Below are 24,802 nucleotides of genomic sequence, written 5' to 3'. Positions count from 1 at the left end.
TGTCAGTTCTCAGGACTTTTGTAACTTGTAACTGAATCTCTGTGGTTTGGAGTTCAGCTTCACTCCAACCTTCCTGGTCTTATTACTATTTACTGATCACTTCCTACAGACACACTGCATTCTATTTCCTGTAGCTGTTTCACATTAAAAGCTTTCTACCAACAAGCAGCAGCTTTTATTGTGAAGCAGCTGCAGGTAATAAAAGGTGTTTGTCACCAAGTTAGCAGAGCTTTGTTAGCAGTGCTATTCTTCAATAACAGTTGGTCCACACAACAAGATATGTACATATTCTGTGTTATGTTGTCAGTGGTTCATTTTAAAGATTGTATGGAAGAATAGTACAAGCAGAAACAGCCACAATGAGCTGTTAGATAAAGAGCTGCAGATGACAGTCTCTTACTGTGTTTGTGTAAACCAGCACACATAAAACACATCATCAAAGTAAACAACAACTTTAAACTCACCATGCAGCCTTGTGAATAACTGTTTGAGCTGCCAGCACGACTTCAATGATCACGGTTGCTCACGACTCCGTTCACGTGTTCCCATCCCGATTGATAACAGGGAAAATATAGTTCAAAATTACTTCACCTAATATCACATGTTATACTTAATACAACAGTAATTATCTTTATTTCTTTTTGAACAAATAATTGAAATTTAATTTTAAACAAATTGTTTATTTTGTGTGTAGATATGTCTGCTGCCAGCTGTCTGCGATCTGAAGATCAGTTTCTGTGCTCCATCTGTCTGGATGTGTTCACTGATCCAGTCACCACATCATGTGGACACAACTTCTGCAAAAACTGCATCACTGAACACTGGAACAGTAATGACCAGTACCTGTGTCCAATGTGTAAAGAGGTTTTCAACAAAAGACCTAAGTTGAGTGTGAATACTTTTATTTCTGAGGTTGTTGCTCAGTTCAGACAGGAAGCTCAACAGAAAGCCAGCAGCAGCAGCTCAGAGCAACAAGCTGCCAAACCAGGAGAAGTTCCCTGTGACGTCTGTACTGGAACCAAACTGAAGGCCCTGAAGTCCTGTCTGGTGTGTCTGACCTCCTACTGTGAGACTCACCTGGAGCCTCATCTGACAGCTTCACGTCTGAAAAGACATCAGCTGATGGACCCTGTGGAGAACCTGGAAGACAGGATGTGTATGAAACACAATAAACCTCTGGAGCTGTTCTGTAAGACCGACCAGACATGTGTCTGCATGCTCTGCTCTGTTTTAAACCACAAGACACATGAGTTTGTTCCTCTGAAAGAAGAATATGAAGGAAAGAAGGCAGAGCTGGGGAAGACAGAGGCTGAAATTCAGCAGATGATCCAGAAGAGACGACTGAAGATTCAAGAGATCAAACACTCAGTTGACCTCAGTAAGAAAGATGCAGACAGAGAGAAAGCAGAAGGTGTTCAGGTCTTCATCACTCTGAAGGAGTCTGTTGAGAGAAGCCTGAATGAGCTCATTGAGACGATTGAAGAGAAGCAAAGAACGACAGAGAAACAGGCTGAAGACTTCATCAAAGAGCTGAAACAGGAAATCTCTGAGCTGATGAAGAGAAACTCTGAGGTGAAGCAACTCTCACGCTCTGAAGACCACCTCCACCTCCTCCAAAACTTCCCGTCCCTGAAAGCTGCTCTACCCACCAACGACTGGACAGAGGTCAGCGTCCATCCACCATCATATGAGGGGACTGTGGTGAGAGCTGTGGCTCAGCTGGAGGAGACGCTCAGTAAAGAGATGAAGAAGCTGTTTGAGGTCGAGCTGAAGAGGGTCCAGCAGTATGCAGTGGATGTGACTCTTGATCCTGATACAGCACATCCTAAACTCATCCTGTCTGATGATGAGAAACAAGTAAATTGTGGTGATGTGTGGAAGAGTCTCCCAGACAACCCAGAGAGATTTTCTCCTTGTGTTAGTGTTTTAGGAAAGCAGAGTTTCTCTTCAGGCAGATTTTACTTTGAGGTTCAGGTTAAAGGGAAGACTGACTGGGATTTAGGAGTGGCCAGAGAGTCCATCAACAGGAAGGGAAAAATAACAGCTAGACCTCAGGATGGTTACTGGACTATATGGTTGAGAAATGGAAATGAGTACAGTGCTTGTAATAACCCTCCAGTCCGTCTCTCTCTGAAGTCTCAGCCTCAGAAGGTGGGGGTGTTTGTGGATTATAAGGAGGGTCTGGTCTCCTTTTATGACGTAGATGCTGCAGCTCTTATCTACTCCTTTACTGGCTGCTCCTTCACTGAGAAACTCTACCCATTCTTCAGTCCCTGTATTAATTATGGTGGTAAAAACTCCGCCCCTCTGATCATCTGTCCTGTCAATCAAACTGAGTAGAGTAATCACCTGTTTTATGTCATAAATGTGTCTTTGTTTTTGAAGAGAGTAAATAAACAAACACATTCTTGTTTATTATGAGAAAAAACACAAACTAGGATTTCTATCTAAAATTAAATCTCTATTTAAACATCTGATCAAATCCACAGAACTTTAGTTTCATTTCTAGTCAAAAACACAAAGTTTCCAAAAAAACAAAACTTTCAGTTTGAAGTGAAACCACAGAAAACAAAGTGTGAATATTTCACAGTGTCATAAAGCTTCATTGTAGAGTTCAGCTGAGACCATGACTCCACAGAATATGTGTCAATATTTTACAGGTTGTAATAAGTGCTGAAACACTTAATGACAGAACAACAGAAATGAATTGATTGATTGATAATCGTTTAAATTATTTGTCAGACAAACATTCTCAGGCTCCATCTTTTTAAATGTGAGGTTTTGCTGCTACTCTCTGCTCTATATGATGGTAACTGGAATATTTTTGGGTTTTGGACTGTTGGTCAGACAAAACATTCAAAGACACCTTGAACTCTTAGAAACTGTGATGAATATTTTCACTATTTTCTGACATTTTATAGAGTAAATAATGATTTAAAAACAGGTTAAAACAAGATTTATTGTTAATGAAAATAATCATTAGTTGCAGCTCTACAGTTGATTAATAGAATATGTGTATAACGCGTATAAAGGATTTTCTGAGGTTTATTTAGTTTCTGTCCACTTTGGCCAATTTGTTTGTTTGAATATTGAATAGATTGATTATGATTTAAAGAAATCTGTAAATATGTGATTGTAAAAACCTGTAAACTAAACTATGTCTGTAGTTTTAATGTAAAGCTTTAAAAACATGGCCTGAGTAAGCAGTGACTTGTTGAACACCAAACACAAAAAATAAAAGCTGTTTTACAGAGAAGCTGTGTTTGTGTTTCTGTTACAGTTCATTAACAATCACAAATGTTTTTCTGCTTTCTTTACCAAACACTTATTAGTCTACATATGCAGCTTTGTATCATCATGTTTCAATATTTTCTCTCTGCACTGATTATTGTTTTTTACTTAACTGACCTACAATCTATTGAGAGGTTTGTTTTCTACTGAAGTAAATTATCCAAATGTTTTTTATCGTTGCACATTGTTAAACTTCATGTCAACTGTACAGTAACCAATATTTCAGTTGAAAGAGATTTGACAATAAATTCTGCAAACTCGTTCTGTACCAATAGAATAAAACACTATCGGCACAGAAAACCAGTCTGGACCAACAGCCTGTGGACTCCTGTTCCATGTCAATAGTCAGTAAATTATTGTACTGGTTTGTAGCCGTTTTTAAAAGGTTCAGTAATTCCCTAAAACAGCTGATTTCTGTAGTTATTTAAGGACAGGTTCACAGTTGTTCAAACGTGTCTTAAAACAACAGTCAGGAGTCCAAATGAACATTAAACCTGTTTTTCTTGCTGTAATCATTCCTCCTGTTCATACTGACCATTAGAAGATTGTGAACCGTCCTTTAAGTTACACCCCTCACCATTAACATTTAGGAAAGTCCAATCAGAATTTATATACTTTGAGTTATTAGCTGATATTTACCTGAAATCCTTTATAAAACAGAATCTGCTCCTACTTTTAAAACTCTTTTACAAACTGTTGATTAAACTTGACTTTTGTTTGCCTGAAAATATTGTTTTTTCCATATCCTAGAGATACTGTGTTTACATCTTTTCAATTAAAAAATCACCAAAATATGTTATTTGTCAAAAGGTGCCCAAACTTTTGCATACAGCTGTATATACCTATACACTACAGGATCCTTCTCACTGAAATATTCACACATTCACCTTTATAGTTTACGGTATTGTAATATATATTGTATGTAGATAATTTCAATAAATAATTTAACTAATTTAACTAAATAATTTAACAGTGTGAATTAATGGGAGAAGACACAAACTTCTAGTCAAAGGTTGTAGATTACAGCAAAGGGACTGTCACAGGGAAGCCCAGTGCCCTAAAGTAAGGCACATATGCCACACACACACACAGATGCATCAGCAGCCCTCTCCTCTCAATCTTATTGTTGGTCAGAGATTTTTATCCAACAGTTTTTTTACTTAGTGTGTAGGTGTTTGCTAACATTGACTTGTACAATGCACACATTGAAAATGTTGTGATAAAAAAAGAAGACACATTTTATTTGTGGATATCTGTTTGAGCTGCCAGCATGACTTAAATGATCACGATTGCTCACGACTCCGTTCACGTGTTCCCATCCCGATCGATAACAGGGAAAATATAATTAGGGCCTGAGCACCGAAGATGGAAAGGCACTATTGTATTTCATGTGTTTGTTTCTTTCTTCTTTCTTTCTTTCTTATTACGGGACATCAGACCTAAATTTGATTCCCTAAACATGCCCTGGTAAAAAATTTGATAAAATATATTTTTATTTTATTTTATTCTATTTTTTGAGAGGCAAGAGAGAGATCAAAATATAAAAAAGAATATCTGGTTGAAATAAACCATTACCAAATCTTAGTATTATTTACAACATATTTTTTCTCTTTTCTTTGGAAGAGACATGTAAAATGATTCCCCAAGGGAGGACGGCCTCCCTAACCAATCAACAACCAGGATGCAATCTTGACATCGAGTTGGTCCAATGATAGTTTCCAGAATTCATCGTCAATTCTCTCCACTGTAAGGCAGAGTAGCAGCAGTAGATAGCTCCTTGCGTTAGCCAATGCAACAGCTGGCTTTTTGTAGCAGCCTGAAGGACTCTTTATACATCCATGGAAGGACTGTTAAGGACTGTTGTTCAGTTAACAGGAGAAATTATCTGGACTGTGCAGCGCAGCAGCAGCAGGACACCACCAGGGAGCGGCTGGAGAGAGAAGCAACCAGAGAAACAACTAGGAGAGTTAGCTTGTTTGTCATTGTTGCTGATGATATCAGACTGGTTAAGCAGCAGCCATAAAATTCTGTTAACTAACATATATACATATATATATATATATACATACATATATATACATATATATACATATATGTATATGTATATACATACACACACACACACACACACACACACACACACACATATATATATATATATATATATATATATATATACACACACACACACATATATATATAAAATGTGTTGTGGGTAGTTTGCTTGTTGAAGTTACAGTGAGCTGTCTGGACTCACTCATTCAGATGGAATTGATCCCATTTTTAATTGGGTGGTTGTTCAGAGCCTGTTGATGTTGTATGATTAGTGAATGAGTGTGCAGGAGGTCTGGCTGCTTGCCTCTGACAGTTTCTTTAGTTTGACTAGTGGTGTAACTGATTGTAGTTGATCCGTGATCCATACGGATTTGTGATCCGTTGCACCCTTAGTGTTAACATGTCAGCTTTGTAGACTATATTTTGTATGTCGTGCACACAGATAAGAGTGTGCAAGTCATGTATTTGATACATGCATTAATACTTTCTGATGTGAACCTACACTTTTAGATCTGTGAATGTTTTTAGTGTTCAATCTTTCTAGTATTCAGCACTGATCTGTTCCTGTATCACATTATATTCTTTGTGGTACTTTATATATTTCTGTATACTAAGAAAATACATAGGAAACATGTGTAAATCATGTGATATCTTGTCTGAGAACATAAATCTGTTGTCACAATAGAACAATACTATAAATTTGAATTTCACTTTGTTGGTAAAATCACACATCTGAACCACTCCATGGCTAAAATTAGCTCTTCTTTGTTTAGAAACAATATGTATATGCTAAATGTCTTTAAAGAAGCAGCCTTTACACCACTCAGGCTTTTGTTTTTAAAAGCAAATTGTTTTATTGGCATATAAAATAAAACTATATCATTGTCCCCCACCCCTCTGATTTCATCAGGTGGGGGACAATGATATAGTTTGATGCGGTTTGTTGTAAGATTCCATGTTGGTTTTCCTCCTGTTCTCCCCAATTTTTTGAGTCACCAGCCGCCACTGGTGTGGGGGTTGAATGCAGCTCATTTTTGTAGGATACAGCAGAAAGGCCTATATACATACAGTACATTATATACAAACTTTGTATGAAGTTTGGTGCTATTATCATTTATTTTACAATAATTATAGGTCTTATATTTATAGTTCAGTAGTGGGGATGACCTATGAGGGGAAGGGAAAAAATGGAGTGAGGGTGACAGTTTAGTGATAAAGTAAGAAAAATACCATCAAAACTAAAATTTGTTGCTCTGTACTGCAGTTTTGCCTTTATTAGGGCCCGAGCACCTGGCGGTTCACTCACACTCTCCATTCAAATATATGAGTATTTTTCTGTGTCCAGCTGCAGTTACTTATTGTCTCTACACACCTGACAGTACACATGTCAATCAAACTTTGATCAGGTCATGTGGGTCAAAAGTCTTTACTTTTCTAAAAATAGACTTGATGAAAATTTGGAAATTAATTTGTTTTACACACAAACTCATCAAGAGTTTTCAATTTACTAATTGAAATTCAAGTGAATGGGCCCAAAACTTGCATGATTTTGATGACACAGGAGTGAGCAAGACAGACGTGTCTCACCCTGCAGAAAAATTCTCATACTGTCAATCAAACTTTCAAAATGAAAGCACACCACACTTGTAAGAAATATCCCTTATTTTTAAAAAGCAAAATGATCTGATCCCGACGGACCAGAGTGCAAGGACCGACCAACGCTGCTTGCAGCTTTAATTTGTACTGTGGCTCCTGTACATCTGCCTTGAAGACTGTAGGAACCACCAGTAAGCTGCATTCTGGAGGCGCAGTGTTCTAGTGGGGTAATAGGATACTATGAGCTCTTCAAGATATGATGGTGCCTGACCATTAAGGGCTTTGTAAGTTAGGAGAAGGATTTTAAATTCAATTCTGGATTTTACTGGAAGCCAATGTAGTGAAGCTAAAATGGGAGAAATATGATCTCTTTTTCTAGTGTTAGTCAGTACACGTGCAGCTGCATTCTGGACCAGCTGGAGAGTCTTTAGAGACTTGTTAGGGCAGCCTGATAATAATGAGTTGCAATAATCCAGCCTAGAAATAACAAATGCGTGGACTATTTTCTCTGCATCTTGTTGAGACAAGATGTGCCTCATTTTTGCAATACTACGTAAGTGAAAAAAGGCAGTCCAGTGAGAGTTGAAGGACATATCCTGATCAAAGATAACTTCCAGATTCCTTACGGTGGTGCTGGAGGCCAGGGTAATGCCATCTAGAGTAGCTATATCATTAGATAATGTGTTTTAAGGTGTTTAGGGCCAAGCACAATAACTTCAGTTTTATCTGAGTTTAATAGCAGAAAATTGCAGGTCATCCAGCTCTTTATGTCCTTAAGGCATGCTTGGAGTTTAGTTAACTGATTGGTTTCATCTGGCTTCATTGATAAATATATTTGGGTATCATCTGCGTAGCAATGAAAATTTATGGAGCGTTTCCCAATAATATTACCTAAAGGAAGCATATACAAGGTGAATAGTATTGGTCCAAGAACAGAACCTTGTGGAACTCCGTGTGTAACTTTTGCCTTCACGGAGGATTCATCATTAACATGTACAAACTGAAATTGGTCTGATAAATAGGATTTAAACCAGCTTAATGTAGTTCCTTTGATGACAATTAAATGCTCTAGTCTGTGTAATAGGATTTGATGATCAATTGTGTCAAATGCACCATTAAGATCTAACAAGTACAGAGACAAGTCCTTTGTCTAATGCAGTCAGGAGGTCATTTGTGACCTTCACCAGTGCTGTCTCTGTGCTATGATGCCTCTAAATCCTGACTGAAAATCATCAAATAAACTATTGTTATGTAGAAAGTCACATAACTGATTAGAGACTGCTTTCTCAAGGATCTTAGAGAGAAATGGAAGGTTAGATATAGGTCTATAGTTGGCTAAGACGCCTGAATCGAGAGTAGGCTTCTTAAGAAGAGGTTTAATTACAGCTACTGTAAAAGGACTGTGGTACATAGCCTGTTACTAAAGACAGATTGATCATATCTAGTAAAGAAGTGCTTATTATGGGTAAGACTTCCGTAAGCAACCTAGTTGGGATGGGGTCTAAGAGACAGGTTGATGGTTTGGATGAAGAAATCGTTGAAGTTAATTCAGAAAGGTCAATTGGAGAAAAACAGTCCAAAAATATGTCAAGTTTCACAGCTGCTTCTAGGGTTCCTGAGTTTGTGGATAAATCAGTGCCTGTTGATGGCAGAGACTGTTGAACTTTGTCTCTAATAGTTAGAATTTTATCATTAAAGAAGCTCATGAAGTCATTACTACTAGAGCCATTGGAATACATGGATCTGACTCTGTCAGTTTGGTCAAAGTGCTGAAAAGAAACCTAGGGCTATTTTTATTCTCTTCTATTAATGATGAGTAATAGGCGGCTCTGGCATTACAGAGGGCCTTCCTATATGTTATAAGACTATTTTGCCAGGTTAAGTGAGCTTCTTCTAGTTTGGTAGAACGCCAAATCCTTTCCAATTTTTGCAATATTTGCTTTACTTTGTGAGTTTGGGAGTTAAACCATTGAGCTAACCTCTTATGTTTTATTATTTTCCTTTATAAGGGGGCGTCAAGTGTTATTTGTAATGAGCCTGCAGCACTATCAACAAGATTATCAATTTGGGAGGGACTAAAATTGGCATAGGGTTAGGGTTAGGGTTAGGAGTCCTCTGTAGTATTGAGACATAGACACAGCAGAATTTAGCACTGATGGAATTGCTTCCTTAAATCTATCTACAGCACTATCAGATAGGCATCTAGTGAAGTGCATCAGTGAACACATCCAAACAGATGGAGCACAGAAACTGATCTTCAGATCGCAGACAGCTGGCAGCAGACATATCTACACACTGAGTGTGAAAAACAAAAGACACAATTTATTTAAAATTAAATTTCAATTCTTTGTTAAAAACTATATAAGCATAAATACTGCTGTATTAAGTGTAACGTGATATTAGGTAAAGTAATATTGAATTATATTTTCCCTGTTATTGATCGGGATGGGAACACATGAACGGAGTCGTGAGCAACTGTGATCATTGAAGTCGTGCTGGCAGCTCAAACAGTTATCCACAAGGCTGCATGGTGAGTTTAAAGTTGTTGTTTACTTTGATGACGTTTTTTATGTGCGCTTTGAATTAATTTAATTTCTTATTTCAGTCTCATTTATTTTATTAAAATAGGACTTCATATATTTTCTTGCTGTAACTTGAATTTTCCCCCCAATGAACAATAAAGTTTTTTCTAATAAAAGGTTTCTGTTACTGCAATAAAAGTTTCTTAAACAGGGAAGATCATTACAGTCATCAAGATTTACTAAAACAGGTTGAGGATTCAAATCATCCAACTCCTGCTAACAAACACTTTTTAATTCTTTAAATGTTCCAAACCTCAGATTGACAGCAGAGCTGCTGACATGACGTTAGCTCTGTGGCTAACAGGGTTCACACTACAACTCCCAAACTCTCAAAGGACAGTGCTGGCAGTGTGAAGCATCACTCAGTACAGAGATGATAGATTCTACATTTATCCCTGTCAGGACTGTGGTGGTTCACCACAAAACAGTCTCAACTAATTGGCTTTACAGCAAAGGAACAAATAAGGTAGAACATGAAGCAAAATATAAAAATCGTATCTGCATGAGATAAAATAAAATCATCCTTTACTTGTTGTCAACTGTCTTTCACCTCATTTTGTGAAGTAAACTGGAAACTGTAGAAGTTAAAAAATGTGTTTTTGAAATAACTGTTGATTTAACATCAATGTTGACCAGACGACATTTGTTGAACTCAGTTCAAGATAAAGAGAAACAGAAGTTAATAGTCACATGAAAACTGGCTGCCTGTCAGGTACAGTATCACATTTGCTCCATGATATTTCGCAATAATCCTGTAAATCAAAAGGAGGAAACAAACTCACAATCAGAGCTGCAGTAAGAGGAGGAGCAACACTGGAAAGACAATAGAGCTGCAACGTCACTCTGCAGAAATGAAACTGAAAGTTTGTCAGAGTGACAGCAGAGCTGCAGTCGAGTCTCTCCACTTCTGTCCAAATAAAAATTAAACTGAGTTCATCAAGTCTTTCTCAACAACACAGCAGAGTCTCTGCCAAACACTGGTGAGTACAACTGATCATATTTAATGTTTCAACAACCAGCTTTAACACAGCAGACAGGAAGTTCCACTCTTTTCATTTCATACTAATAACAACAGTCATTTCCGGGTAGATGACTGGTGGTTGATTTGAATTGCGCAGATATGTGAACTTGGCAAACTGTTTTTTTTTCTGTTGTCATTTTCAGCCATAACTGTAATGTTTAAAGACATATAATTAAACATGGTGATGTTTTGCTGGGTTTATTTTATGTACAGTGTTGCTTTGTTAGCGTCCTTGGTTTTTTGTTTTGTGGGAATCTGCGGCGGAGAGAGGGGCGGAGTTTTGAGTTGTGTTTCGTTTGTGTTTGAAGCTGGATTGAACTGAACTGATTAGGGGTTGTGTGGAAAACAAAACGGACCTTTTCCTGAGTGGATTGAACTCTGAAACTGTGAGACGAGTTACACCCTCGCACACACTGAAAAACACGAACCCTTCTCCACTCATCATCGTTACTCGTCACCCCCGTACACAGCAAAACTTCCCTTCAGTTTAGACTTTATCTCATCCTCCATCAGCTGTGCCGGTGACACAGCGCAGCTAGTTTTAAATATATGTGAAGTTTGCGGACGTAGTAGCTAAATCTGTTCATGGAAAAAATATTTTTTCTACGGATATCTTAGTTACAACAAGATTGAGCTAGCAAAGCAGTTTTGTGTTTATATGTGTGGTATTTATTCAGTTTGGGAAATGCCGCGATCTCCAGAAAGCATTAGCTGAAGCTGGCTGGTTGACTCTTGACAGTGATGCGTTCAGGGACGAGGCGCTCGACTGCATCACTGAAGCACACCCTCTCTGTAATATTGGTTAATTAAAAATGCGATATATCGTCCCAAGCCGACATAACCAAACTCAGAACAAATGAGCCTACGGAGCCATAAGTGAACATCAAAGAGCTCAACACCACAACGAAGCGCAAAGACAACTTTTTAGGGATACTAATCCATTCTGTGACAACAACCTCAATAGATAAGCGTGGACACACTGACACTCGTCACCATCTATATCAATCGATCCTGCACAATGATATGACCAATGCACGGACCAGAACCACCAAGGCGGGATGATAAAATATGCTTTCACTCACAAGCTGACGACTCAGAAAAGGGCAGCATGGCGGTTTTTTCCTCCCGGCAAACTTCACCACGTTAAACCCGCGGTTCATTTTACCAGCAGTTTGAGTGATGACAGTATTCCGTGGCTGCTGGGCTCCGAGGCGCTTTAATTCCAGTTTCTCCTCCAAATAAAGGGTTTATACCCTGTGCTCGAGTATGAAGTCCGCTTTATTTTTTTCAAGTTAGCTGGCGTGGCTAAGAAAGTCTCCCCTCTTTTTGCCGACTGTTAATTCCAAGCTCGCTGTAGCCGCACTGCCACGTCATTTGAAATATGAAATGAGATTTAGTGGGGCTACGGGCTGTCTGCCCCACTTGACATCAATTTCGTGTGATCTACGATACTAACACTGTGAGCATGCGTATTCATATTTTCCCACGTACAAAACACATTGCATTGTGAGAGAGGGGCTAGCCCCACATGCACGCCGGCCACCGTAGGCCTGCTGCAGGCACTAATCAGGAAAACGCAGTCTGAAGCAGCAAGGCAGGGAACAATTAAAAATGAACTAAAATCCTAACACAAATTATACAATGCAATTTATGAAGATGCTATATTCATAGATAATAAATTATAGCTGATAAAAATTTAAAAATTGACAATAACATCATTTGTTTGTACAGTTTTTTCTGGCTCTGCCCCTAATGACCAGTCGCCAGTGATTGTATGGAAGAATAGTACAAGCAGAAACAGCCACAATGAGCTGTTAGATAAAGAGCTGGAGATGACAGTCTCTTTCTGTGTTTGTGTAAACCAGCTCACATAAAACACGTCATCAAAGTAAACAACAACTTTAAACTCACCATGCAGCCTTGTGGATAACTGTTTGAGCTGCCAGCACGACTTCAATGATCACGGTTGCTCACGACTCCGTTCACGTGTTCCCATCCCGATCAATAACAGAAATCTAATTCAAAAGTACTTCACCTAATATCACATGTTATACTTAATACAATAATAATTATACTTATTTCATTTTCAACAAATAATTAAAATTTAATTTTAAACAAATTGTGTCTTTTGTTTTTCACACTCAGTGTGTAGATATGTCTGCTGCCAGCTGTCTGCGATCTGAAGATCAGTTGCTGTGCTCCATCTGTCTTGATGTGTTCACTGATCCAGTCACCACATCATGTGGACACAACTTCTGCAAAAACTGCATCACTGAACACTGGAATGTTAATATCCCTTGCAAGTGTCCGATGTGTAAAAAGGTTTTCTACAGAAGACCTGAGCTGCACATCAACACCTTCATCTCTGAGATGGTTTCTCAGTTCAGACAGGAAGCTCAACAGAAAGCCAGCAGCAGCAGCTCAGAGCAACAAGCTGCCAAACCAGGAGAAGTTCCCTGTGACGTCTGTACTGGAACCAAACTGAAGGCCCTGAAGTCCTGTCTGGTGTGTCTGACCTCCTACTGTGAGACTCACCTGGAGCCTCATCTGACAGCTTCACGTCTGAAAAGACATCAGCTGATGGACCCTGTGGAGAACCTGGAAGACAGGATGTGTATGAAGCACGATAAACCTCTGGAGCTGTTCTGTAAGACTGACCAGACATGTGTCTGCGTGCTCTGCTCTGTTTTAGACCACAAGACACATGAGTTTGTTCCTCTGAAAGAAGAATATGAAGGAAAGAAGGCAGAGCTGGGGAAGACAGAGGCTGAAATTCAGCAGATGATCCAGAAGAGACGACTGAAGATTCAAGAGATGGAACAGTCAGTTGATCTCAGTAAGAAAGATGCAAAGAGAGAGAAAACAGAAGGTGCTCAGGTCTTCATCGCTCTGATGGAGTCTGTTGAGAGAAGCCTGAATGAGCTCATTGAGACGATTGAAGAGAAGCAAACAACGACAGAGGAACAGGCTGAAGACTTCATCGAAGAGCTGGAACAGGAAATCTCTGAGCTGATGAAGAGAAGCTCTGAGGTGGAGAAGCTCTCACGCTGTGAAGACCACCTCCACCTCCTCCAAAACTTCCCGTCCCTGAAAGCTGCTCTACCCACCAAAGACTGGACAGAGGTCAGCGTCCGTCCACCATCATATGAGGGGACTGTGGTGAGAGCTGTGGCTCAGCTGGAGGAGACGCTCAGTAAAGAGATGAAGAAGCTGCTCGCTGAGGTCAAGCTGGAGAGGGTCCAGCAGTATGCAGAGGATGTGACTCTTGATCCTGATACAGCACATCCTAATCTCATCGTGTCTGATGATGAGGAACAAGTAAATCACAGTGATGTGAAGAAGAATCTCCCAGACAACCCAGAGAGATTTTCTCTTTGTCCCTGTGTTTTAGGAAAGCAGAGTTTCTCTTCAGGCAGATTTTACTTTGAGGTTCAGGTTGAAGGGAAGACTGAATGGGCTTTAGGAGTGGCCAGAGAGTCCATCAACAGGAAGGGAAGAATCACACCGAGACCTCAGGATGGTTACTGGACTATATGGATGAGAAATGGAAATGAGTACATAGCTTGTAATGACCCTCCAGTCCTTCTCTCTCTAAAGTCTCAGCTTCAGAAGGTGGGGGTGTTTGTGGATTATGAGGAGGGTCTGGTCTCCTTTTATGACGTAGATGCTGCAGCTCTTATCTACTCCTTCACTGGCTGCTCCTTCACTGAGAAACTCTACCCATACTTCAGTCCCTGTCATAATGATGGTGGTAAAAACTCCACCCCTCTGATCATCTGTTCTGTCAATCAAACTGATCGAAGTAGCGTAATCAACTGTCTTATGTCATAAATGTGTCTTTGTTTTTGAAGAGAGTAAATATACAAACACATTCTTGTTTATTATGGGAAAAAACACAAACTAGGATTTCTATCTAAAATTAAATCTCTATTTAAACATCTGATCAAATCCACAGAACTTTAGTTTCATTTCTAGTCAAAAACACAAAGTTTCCAAAAAAAACAAAACTTTCAGTTTGAAGTGAAAACAAAGTGTGAATATTTCACAGTGTCATAAAGCTTCATTGTAGAGTTCGGCTGAGACCATGACTCCACAGAATATGTGTCAATATGTTACAGGCTGTAATAAGCGCTGAAACACTTAATGACAGAACAACAGAAATGAATTGATTGATTGATAATCGTTTAAATTATTTGTCAGACAAACATTCTCAGGCTCCATCTTTTTAAATGTGAGGTTTTGCTGCTACTCTCTGCTCTATATGATGGTAACTGGAATATTTTTGGGTTTTGGACTGTTGGTCAGACAAAACATTCAGACAACATGAGCTCCTAGTTGCAGCTCTACAGCTGATTAATAGAATATGTGTATAATGTGTATAAAGGATTTTCTTATTTTGTCTGAGGTTTGTTTAGTTTCTGTCCACTTTGGCCAATTTGTTTGTTTGAATATTGAATAGATTGATTATGATTTAAAGAAATCTGTAAATATGTGATTGTAAAAACCTGTAAACTAAACTATGTCTGTAGTTTTAATGTAAAGCTTTAAAAACATGGCCTGAGTAAGCAGTGACTTGTTGAACACCAAACACAAAAGATAAAACCTGGTTTACAGAGAAGCTGTGTTTGTGTTTCTGTTACAGTTCATTAACAATCACAAATGTTTTTCTGCTTTCTTTACCAAACACTTATTAGTCTACATATGCAGCTTTGTATCATCATGTTTCAATATTTTCTCTCTGCACTGATTATTGTTTTTTACTTAATTGACCTACAATCTATTGAGAGGTTTGTTTTCTACTGAAGTAAATTATCCAAATGTTTTTTATTGTTGCACATTGTTAAACTTTACACCAACTGTACAGTAACCAGTATTTCAATTAAAAGAGATTCAACAATAAATTCTGCAAACTCTTTCTGTACCAATAGAACAAACTACTATCAGCACAGAAAACCAGTCTGGACCAACAGCCTGTGGACTCCTGTTCCATGTCAATAGTCAGTAAATTATTGTACTGGTTTGTAGCCGTTTTTAAAAGGTTCAGTAATTCCCTAAAAAAGCTGATTTCTGTAGTTTTCAAAGGACGGGTTCACAATTGTTCAAACGTGTCTTAAAACAACAGTCAGGAGCCTAAATGAACATTAAACATGTTTTTCTTGCTGTAATCATTCCTCCTGTTCATACTGACCATTAGAAGATCCCTTTATAATGACCTTACAATGGAAGTGATGGGAGACAAAATCCACAGTCCTCCTTCTGCGCAAAAATGTATTTAAAAGTTTATCTGAAGCTAATATGAAGCTTCAGCGTCCAAATGAGTTAAATCAAGTAGATATCTTTCAACGTTAGTCTTTTTAGTGCCAAAGTGCCTCTTTTTGTTACTATACTTCCACCTGCAGCTCAACAGGGAAACACTGTCCGAGGAAACACAAAGAGGGAATTTGATGCTAAAAAGACTGTAAATGTGTCAGATATCCACTTGATATGACTAACTCAGACTGATGAAGACTCATAGAAGCTTCACATCTACTTTTAAATGCATTTTTGAACAGGACTGTGGATTTTGTCCTCCAACACTTACATTGAAAGCACATTTGAGAGGGGTCTTTTAATTGCCAGTATGAACAGAAGGAATGATTAACCAATAACTCTTTCAATGTACTGTGCAAATTATTTAGGAGCTTTAGATATTTAGATTAATAATAGATAATGCAACACCATCAGGGAGGCGTCTGATCGTCCCAAATTTATTCTGCAGCATGACATCAAGCCTAAAATCCAGCCGGAGTCATAAAGAACTACAGCAACAAGAACAACCAACCTGCCAAGTACCTCAAACACTGTGCAGGTGAACTGAGGAGAACAGCAAATATTGATTTAATTTAGTTTTCTGCTGTTTGCTCAACTTTGTATCAAGTCAACCTGGTCAGATGACAGTACATAAAATAAATTATTTTCATGTACCAGTTTGTGTGTTGACACTGACAGCATTGACCTGTTTGAGTTTTGGCTGTTTTGTACTAAATAAAAATAAAGATAGCTGGTTTGACTCGACTAGAAACTGGCTCAGATCATATCACACAACTAATAATGATATCAATATTTTTATTGGTTAAACACTTTCACATAAGTTTGATAAAGTGCTTTACAGAAAAAAAAGTGATTAAACAACAAAAAAAGTGGAGACACTGTAGTCGGGTTAGAAAAGGGACTAAAAGCAGCTAAAACAGTCTTCATTGTTTTGGAAAATCCCTTTGTTAATTGTCTGAGTGGTTAGCCTAGCTTAGCATAAACACTCGAATGATTATGAAACAGTTAGCCTAGCTTCAAAATACAGCTTCCAACAACTCCCAGTCTGTGATTGACTTGTGTCTTGTTAGCTACCAAGCTAGTTACTGATCCATCAACAACTCAGCTCAACAACATTTACATTTCTTTTCCTACACTTGTACAATGAATATAACATCACATATAAATCATAATTTTTTGGAAGCTTTATTTGTTCTCTTTTGATGGCGCTAGGCTAGCAGTTTCCCCCTGCTTCCTGCCTTTGTGCTAAGCTAGGCTAACCACGTCTGTACCCATCTATCACAGATGAATTAAGTTATTTCTGAGTTCAGTGAACAGTTTACTTGAGTAAGTCATAGTTCACAGGCAGATTCATTTTCATGCAAATAACAAATACGAGCCAAAGAAGGTGAATTTTAAATGACAGGTGAATTCAGTTTGCAGCTGATTATTTTGGAACGTTTTGATGAAATCTTCTTTCCTTCAGACAGATTAAATAAAATTCTGTGTTTAATAATTTCCCCCAAAACAGGTTTGTGCTACTTCAGACATTTTACTTTACAACATTCAAAATATAATCTCTTATTATAGTAAATAGTTCAACATTTTGGGAAATTAGCTTATTAGCTTTCTTTCTGAGAATGAGATGAGTAGATTGATATCAAACTCAAGTATGTGTGTTAAGTACAGAGTCAGGATGTGGTTAGCCTAGCTTAGCATAAGGACTGGAGGCAGGGGGAAACAGTTAGCCTCACTCTGTCAAAAATAAACCAAACAACATTTGTAAAACTTTTTTTTCTGAAACCAGAACAGAACCATGCTAGCGTTCCTCCAGCTTCCAGTCCGTATGCTAATATTAGACTAATAGTTGCATTATGGGAAATGTAGAATACAGGATGTTTTTGGAGCTTGACCAATACTACGCACTTAAAGTGAGGATATTTTGGCCTCTGCTTCCTTAATTTTGACCATTCTTGGTTTAATCTGTCACTTACAAGTCCCCCAACTTCGTGGAAGTGCAATACAAAAATGTTTAATGAGTACCCCTTTAATGCACACAGATTCCCATGCTGAGATTTTCCCATTTACCATCATCTCAATAGTATTTCTATCAAAAGTAAGTAAAAAATGCATGGAAAAAAAAAGAGCAAAAGAGCTTATTCCGCAAAACGTTGCACTATTTCTTTAAAAACATAAAATACATTTACATTTTCAAAAACTGAAAGAAATCAGACATCAATAGACTCTCTACACAAGTATAAAGACATCACATATACAGTTTAATTTTACAAGAACATATCTATGGAAGACATGTCGATCAGCTCTTTATAAAAAAAAAAAAAAAAAAGATCAGAATTTTTTAAAACTGAAACTGTCGTCCTAAATGTACGTTACTATTAGAACAAACAGAGCTGACAGTAGACAGCTGCAGCTCAGGAGCTCATGTTTCTGTCTGGTTTCATCAGACAGGTGAGTCCAGGTGAGTCCAGGTGAGTCCAGGTGAGTCCAGGTGGGTTCTGGAGTTCGTCTCTCTGTCAGGTCGGAGCTTGGAGGTTCTGGACGGCCTGCAGTCGCTGTCGTCTTCTCTCCATCGCCTGCTGCTTCTTCAGCTCGATCTCTGCTGCTGAACATTTACCGAAAGCCGCTGAGGACAGAAACACAGAAGACACAGACAGACAAGTCGATTCCGTTAAAATTACTTCTGTTATTCCACACGAAAAATTAAACTAAACAGTTATTAAGTTAAAAATTAACCTTGACCCAAACTTATTGTAATTTACTTGATGCAAAAGATGGACAAATGAACAGCAAGTCTCCCTGACTAATCTCACTTCACCTAATCTGAGGATAAACGATGAGTAACTATGGCAACGGTGCATTAATTACTATTTCCACACAGTTGAGATACCTGAGCATCTGTCATCAGAGCACAGCAGGAACATCACATTAAACTGAAATGATCCATTTTCTGTCAATTAATCAACAACATTTTTGATAACCGATCAATGGTTTAAACGATTCATCCAGCATAAATGACCATTTTGTGGTTTTAGCTCCTCAAATGTGATGATTTGCTGCTTTTCTTTTTGTTTTATATGACTGTTCACTGAATATTTCTGGGTTCGGGGCTGTTGTTCAGACAAAACAAGAAATTTAAAGACGTCACCTTGAGCTCTGATGAACATTTTCTCAATTTCAATCTTATAAATTAAACGATTAATCAGAATCAACAGATTAATCAATGGGGGAAATAGTCATTAGCTGCAGCTCTACTGCTCACCTTGACGACATGTTAGAGGTTTGATGTTCACACAAACTGCAGTGAGCTCGTCACCTGCAACTTTTTCTTCTACCAATAACTGATATTGTTATTTCGCCATGTCTCATAATTAACCCTGGAGGATCAAACTGACTCGAGGATCTGGTCTCTCCAGGTTGGATGATGGGAAAACAGCGCTACTGGAGGTCAGAAGCTCCACAGGCAGTGTCCAAAATTAACTCTCTGACTCGCCTGCCAAAGGGACGAGTAGATAAAACATATTTTTACCAGCTAGAATGATAAATTGTGCCTTTTTGTGTCATTTATATACTGTACATTCTGTATACAGCAGACTGGCAGCAAGTGACAGTTTAGCGGAGAGCTGCATTGTCGCATTGCTGATGTCATGTACGGTAAACAGTGCTGCGAAAGCGCTTGAGGCGGTCTGTGGCCGGCGCTCCTTCGCCTCAGACCGTCTCGAGCGCTCCTACAGTTTCATGGCGCTGTTCAGTGAGTAAAAAACACATCTGCATCGCGTGTCTATACTGTATTGAGTTATTTTCATCCAGGCCATCATGCCAGATATTTTGTTACATGACTATTTTGGTACAAACGTTTACCTGCCAGCATGGTGGATGGACAGATCTATCCGCATTCTGCGCTTGTTGATTTTAGACCTTCCTGTCTGAAGGAGGAAAACCTGGTTCAGTTGTTCCTAACAAAGGATAAAAACTGTTTTGTGTTCAAACTAAAGGTGGCTGTATACTCCTGCTTGTCACACCCCGACATCTCTCTGACAGCAGATATCGGGGGGGGGGGGGGGGAACTGTGCTCGGCCATGTCTGTAACTTCCTGAAATGGACAATCTGACATTCACACCCTCTTCTTGCTGTGTGGAGGTGAGAGAGGAGCCAGGATTTGAACTTCTTTCTTTCTGAGTGACTATAAACACATCTGAACGTTGTAAGAACCAGTTCTGATCGACTGTAAATCCAGTTTAAAGGTGTTTCCCCAATCAATAGTTGGCTCGCTCTTGTCCGAATCGGTGGATGAATTGGTGAACTTGTTGGTTCGGTTTCTTTCCACACAGAAAAAAATCCAAGCGAACCAAAACTCATCACTAAACGCCGGGTGAGAACAGCCGTCATTGGTCTGATGTGTCTGAACGAGAACATAAACACAGGAAGAAGCTCCTACCTGCCCAGTCGGACCTCTACTCATACTCACTCATCAACATCCCAGCATGCAAAGCGCTCTAATGGAGCCGTTGAAGCCGTGTAGTCGGTCAGATCATGTTCCCACCACAAAGAAATCATTCCAGAACTCGTTTGAGACCGGACTGAGACCACATCCTCTAATAAGCTTTAACCTACTTCTCATATTGTCATATAAGCCGGACAGCTCTTCACACAATCGTTCTTCTACAAAAACACCTTGTCAGACTTATAACACCTCATCTTTGCTCCCATCGGTTCCTCTGTTTCAAGAGACTTTGCTTCTCCAAGTTTATGATTTTAACATTTTCCCAATATGTACTTTTATATATAAAAGTCAAGAAGGGAAAGCCAGACGTATCAGACACAGTAATTATCTCATTTAGTTAAAATGTCTTCCTTAAAGTCTTCAGAACAGATTTTAAAAGTTTTTTATCTGTTTTATAATCTCATTTTAGAAAGAGATTAATGCATTAGAGGTTTATAATCAATAATAATTGTTATTTATGTGTCACTGTTTGATTTGAACTTAATTAAAACCTGCTTTCAGACGCTCTGTGTGCTCTTACCTGTGTTGGTCACCGTGGAAACCGGGTTGTTTGGCTTCTTGAAGGTGAACTGATGTTTGCCGCTGTTTCCTTGCGGCGGCGGTGGGGGCGGTGGCGGAGCTGCAGCAGCTGATTGGACCCTGCTGCTCGCCTGCAGACACGTCGAGCTGTTCGTGGTTCCTGAAGCACTTTTCGACTGTGTGAATCTGATAGAATCCTTCGCCGTGTCGACTCGTGCACCCGCAGGGACGCCAGAGGCAAAACTACCCGCCGGTCTACCTGAACCGCAGGTAAGAGCTGACTGTTTTTGAGAAAGTGGCTGCACAAAAGCCCCGCCTCGCCCAGATGCGGGCTGCTGATTGGGCGTCTGTTGGTTCCTGTTGGACGGTTGCAGAACTGGTCTCTGGTGAGTCTGTTTGGTGGAGACGTTCTCCGCTCTCTGGATCTGGTTCTCCAGGTCATCGCACATCTCGCACAGCAGGTCGTCGTCAGCCGGGTCGTCCCAGACGGGGTCGGACGAGAAGAAATAGTCCAAGTCGTCGTCCAGGAAGTCGGCGTCGGAGACGGCAGGAGCCTCGCTGGGAGACGATCCGTTTGTTAAGTTCTGAGTCGTTTTCGTAGCCGCTGTATTTGACGCAGTAGAAGAAGACGTGCTGTGTTTTACAGTCGCAGCAGAAGTCCTTTGATGAAACTGTGAATATGTTTGCCAAGTATGTTTATTTCCTGTCTCGACTGAAGAGAACCGGCTCTGCTGAGAGTCTTTACCTTCTGTTTTCCAGCTTTGATCCGAGAAACACTTTAAGTTTGTGTTTGTGGGGATTCTCTCCACAGAAAACTTAGGGTTGGATTCTAGTTTAAAAGTTCTTCTCACATTTTCCTTTTCTGCTTTAGAGGCGGCTGATTGGCTGAGTCTAACGCCTCCACCTGCAGGAACATGTAGCGGACGATGTTTCATTTCGCTGGCTGGTTTCTGGGTCGAACAGTGCTTCGGAGCGGAGAAGTTCTGTGGATTCTGCGTCACCTCTAAAACTAAAGAGTCGTCCAGAAAGTCGTCGTTTTCCCAGTCGTCCTCGAACTCGTCGTTCGCCGACGCGCCTTTGGCGTGTGTCATGGCGACGCCAACAGTGGGAACATGTGGTCGAGGTTTCCCAGAAGCCTCTTTGGATGACTCAGCGGGAGCATGTTTCACTTGTGAAGGAAAAGCGGACGAAAACTGACTTAAATCTCCGCTTATGTGCTGAGTCGGTCCATCAAACAGAAAATCCAAATCGTCCTCCATATGTTGATCCAGATCTGTGTCAGCTGCCGCCGTCACCATCGCCGCTGGTTGACGGTTTCCAGGAAGCGAAGGTGAAACGTCGTTCAGATCACCGTTCTCAAAATCCAAGATTTCCTCAGACAGGAGCTCCTGACTCTGCTGGTGCAGGTCTTCGGCTTCTTCTTCTTCATCCTGACGAAACATGTTGAAGTCAAACTGTTTGGCCAACTTCAGCAGGTCGTCGACTCCGTTCGGCCTTTTGTTAGAAAAGAAAACAGTTGAAATTACGTTCATCTGTTTAATCTGCTACTTTGTAACGGATCAATGAAATGATTTCAGCACTAGTTGTATTTTCTGTGTGTTATTATTACTTTGCATTACTTTGCAAACTTTTGTATTTCTGGAATTATGGAGTTTATCAGCTCAAAATTTGAGACTTGAGCAGATATGATTTAAAAGGATTTAAGGCACCATATTTCATGAAAAAAGAAACAAAACAAAAAAGATATTTTTGTACGTAAGCTACTGTATAATATAACATGATGTGAGGTTGAGTCATATGTTGATATTGTGATAAAAACTGATCGACCATCAGAGATTTTTCCTCCCTGTTTCTACGGAGATGTGTCTATACCTTCAATCTTTCTGGTTGTATTAGACTGGAGAGTGTTTGATCATATCTCAAACAACCAGCGGCCTCATGACCAATGTCTCATTAAAATGTTTCAGGTCAAAGGCAGCGTACAGATGTTTCATCCCGTCGTTGGGGATCATTTGACACATCGTATTTTTGTTTTATTTTGTACAGTCAAATAAAAAAATAAAACCATGAAAATCAGGTTTTCGTGTTCTTAAGAGAACTAGTTTTGTCCCAAAATGTTAAATCATCACAGCAGCGTAATTGCCGTTGCCGTTGGATACCTCGGGGATTTCTTCTTGGGTTTGGGAAGCTGGACGTCAGGCGTGCAGGGAATGTTGGCGCTGTCTCCGATCCACTGCTGCAGAGTCGGCTCGGCAGCTTTCGGCCTGCCGTGCTTCACAGAGAGAGAGAGAGACGACACACGAGCAAATAAATAAATGCAAATATAAATATTTACTAATTGTTTTAGAGAACTGAGACCTTCGAGTGTCGTGTCATGTCACCGACCTTTGGAGCGATCCTGTTGACGATCTCTGAGATGTCCACAAATCCAGCAGCAGGATGTTTCTTTCCTCTTTTACCTGAAGATAAATACAGAGTCACCAAACTGCACAGTCAACAATGAACAAAGATCCAAAAGATGTTCAGCTGACAATGATATAAAACACAAAAAAAGAAAGCAAATCTTCACATTTGAGAAGCAGAAAAAAGCAAATATTTAGCCTTAAGTCTTTAAAAAATTACTAAAATGATTCATTGGTTAGGACGGTTCGCTGTCTTTAAATCTCCACATCACATCTCAGTCGGCGGGTCGAAGTTTACCGAGTCTCTGCGGCGAAGGAGAGGTGGCGTCCCAGATGATGTCCTGCTGAATGTCGGAGTCGTTGTGCGGAGACTCTGCGCTGAAACCACCAGAGACTCGGGATCTCGGGATCCTGGTCGGGGTCTTGAACTCTGGAGAAGAAGAAGAAGAAGAAGAAACACAAACAACTGATGTTTTCAGATGAAACATTTACTGCAGCTCAGCTTATCTGATGCCACGGGGAGGTCAGAGGTCAGCGTCACCTCTTCAGTAGATCAGATATTGTGAAGCTGAGAGCACTGATTGGTTCAACTGTACAAGGATTCACTCATAATAACGGAGAATAATGACATACAAATGCAGTTTGTCTGAAATCTGCAACTAGCTTCATTTCATGACATCAAAATGTTGTTTATCTGTTTTTAGTTGACAAAAGGTACAGACATTATAGACTATAGAGGTCTTTATACATTATATTCTATACATATATATGCATAATCCACCAAGCTGCATATTTATCAGATAAACTGTACCATTATTTCGCATAGCTGTCTTGTTTTGGTAGCAAAAATGAGGTAAACAGTTGTTTACAGTTTAAATTTGACAAACATTAACTGCAGTTTGGTGATATTAATCTATGCTTAAGTGAGGACTGAACTCTCCGGTTTGTAAAGATGTCTTTAGTCGTGTTCTTAGATTCCGATTATTTCTTATATAGCCAAGAAAACTATAAACTGCGAGATATTTGAGTTTGTCTCTCAGTCCTCTGCATGCAGGACGGCGGGACGTTGTCAGGACTTGAACCGTCACAGCAGACGACAAGAACAACTTAACAACTTCCAACAAACTAAACCGATAATAAAACATAAACAGAGTTACTGACCTGACTTTTGGCTCCGGGGGGAGTCGCGCTCCTCCGCTGTCTGTTGACTCTGTCTGGAACTTCTGCTCAGGCGGTTTGGTTTGTGTTTGGCCGCTTGTTGCTCCAGAGAGGAGGCTGTCAGAGCGGGCGGAGGGTCAACCTTCCTCCGGCTTCGGTTCATCTTCACCGGCTGTTACCTGACGACCTGTCGGTGGTGACACAGTCCACAGTCTGCGGTTATCACCGGACTGTAGTTTTTATGTACAGTTTTTTTATTTCTGCCATATTGTTCTAAAGTCTTTCGAACCTCCCGCCATCTTGACGTTCCCAGAATTCATTTCGAGGGCGCGTTCAAGAGCAACAACGCTGCGCGGATAAAGCGCAA

General features: G+C 39.7%; 3 protein-coding genes across 4 annotated transcripts; 2 read left to right on the top strand and 1 right to left on the bottom strand.

Moving 5' to 3' along the window:
• Window positions 1-671: 671 nt before the first annotated feature.
• Window positions 672-2,930, top strand: LOC137180320 (E3 ubiquitin-protein ligase TRIM21-like). Its single transcript, XM_067585638.1, has one exon. It carries the CDS (start codon window positions 697-699, stop codon window positions 2,338-2,340), a length of 1,644 nt encoding a protein of 547 aa, XP_067441739.1. The 5' UTR covers window positions 672-696; the 3' UTR covers window positions 2,341-2,930.
• Window positions 2,931-12,649: 9,719 nt separating this feature from the next.
• Window positions 12,650-14,425, top strand: LOC137180318 (E3 ubiquitin-protein ligase TRIM39-like). Its single transcript, XM_067585637.1, has one exon. The coding sequence runs from the start codon at window positions 12,700-12,702 to the stop codon at window positions 14,374-14,376; it is 1,677 nt and encodes a 558-aa protein (XP_067441738.1). The 5' UTR covers window positions 12,650-12,699; the 3' UTR covers window positions 14,377-14,425.
• A 3,881-nt stretch (window positions 14,426-18,306) lies between these two features.
• etaa1a (ETAA1 activator of ATR kinase a) lies at window positions 18,307-24,802 on the bottom strand. 2 transcript variants are annotated; one of them, XM_067585636.1, is made up of 7 exons: window positions 24,725-24,790; window positions 24,439-24,622; window positions 23,576-23,707; window positions 23,261-23,334; window positions 23,035-23,147; window positions 20,877-22,369; window positions 18,307-18,478 (listed from the first exon to the last, which is right to left on the bottom strand). In XM_067585636.1, exons 2-7 carry the CDS (start codon window positions 24,596-24,598, stop codon window positions 18,369-18,371), a joined length of 2,082 nt encoding a protein of 693 aa, XP_067441737.1. In that variant the 5' UTR covers window positions 24,599-24,622; window positions 24,725-24,790; the 3' UTR covers window positions 18,307-18,368. The 2 variants fall into 2 exon arrangements, with proteins under 2 accessions (XP_067441737.1, XP_067441736.1); XM_067585635.1 differs by having other exon boundaries at window positions 24,439-24,802.

Source organism: Thunnus thynnus, chromosome 3, assembly GCF_963924715.1.
Source record: "Thunnus thynnus chromosome 3, fThuThy2.1, whole genome shotgun sequence".
NCBI classification, from domain to species: Eukaryota; Metazoa; Chordata; class Actinopteri; order Scombriformes; family Scombridae; genus Thunnus; species Thunnus thynnus.
Note: the sequence above shows the minus strand (reverse complement) of the source record. Positions and strands in the feature narration are given on the sequence as shown.

Bases quoted from the DNA above. Each gene is read 5' to 3' on its own strand.
- etaa1a (XM_067585635.1), bottom strand. From the start codon at position 24,598: ATGAACCGAAGCCGGAGGAAGGTTGACCCTCCGCCCGCTCTGACAGCC. The intron at 22,370-23,034 runs GTATCCAACGGC...TTCTAACAAAAG, and splicing joins CCCAAGAAGAAATCCCCGAG to GCCGAACGGAGTCGACGACC. The intron at 18,479-20,876 runs GTAAGAGCACAC...TTCTGTCCTCAG, and splicing joins TTCCACGGTGACCAACACAG to CGGCTTTCGGTAAATGTTCA.
- LOC137180320 (XM_067585638.1), top strand. From the start codon at position 697: ATGTCTGCTGCCAGCTGTCTGCGATCTGAAGATCAGTTTCTGTGCTCC.
- LOC137180318 (XM_067585637.1), top strand. From the start codon at position 12,700: ATGTCTGCTGCCAGCTGTCTGCGATCTGAAGATCAGTTGCTGTGCTCC.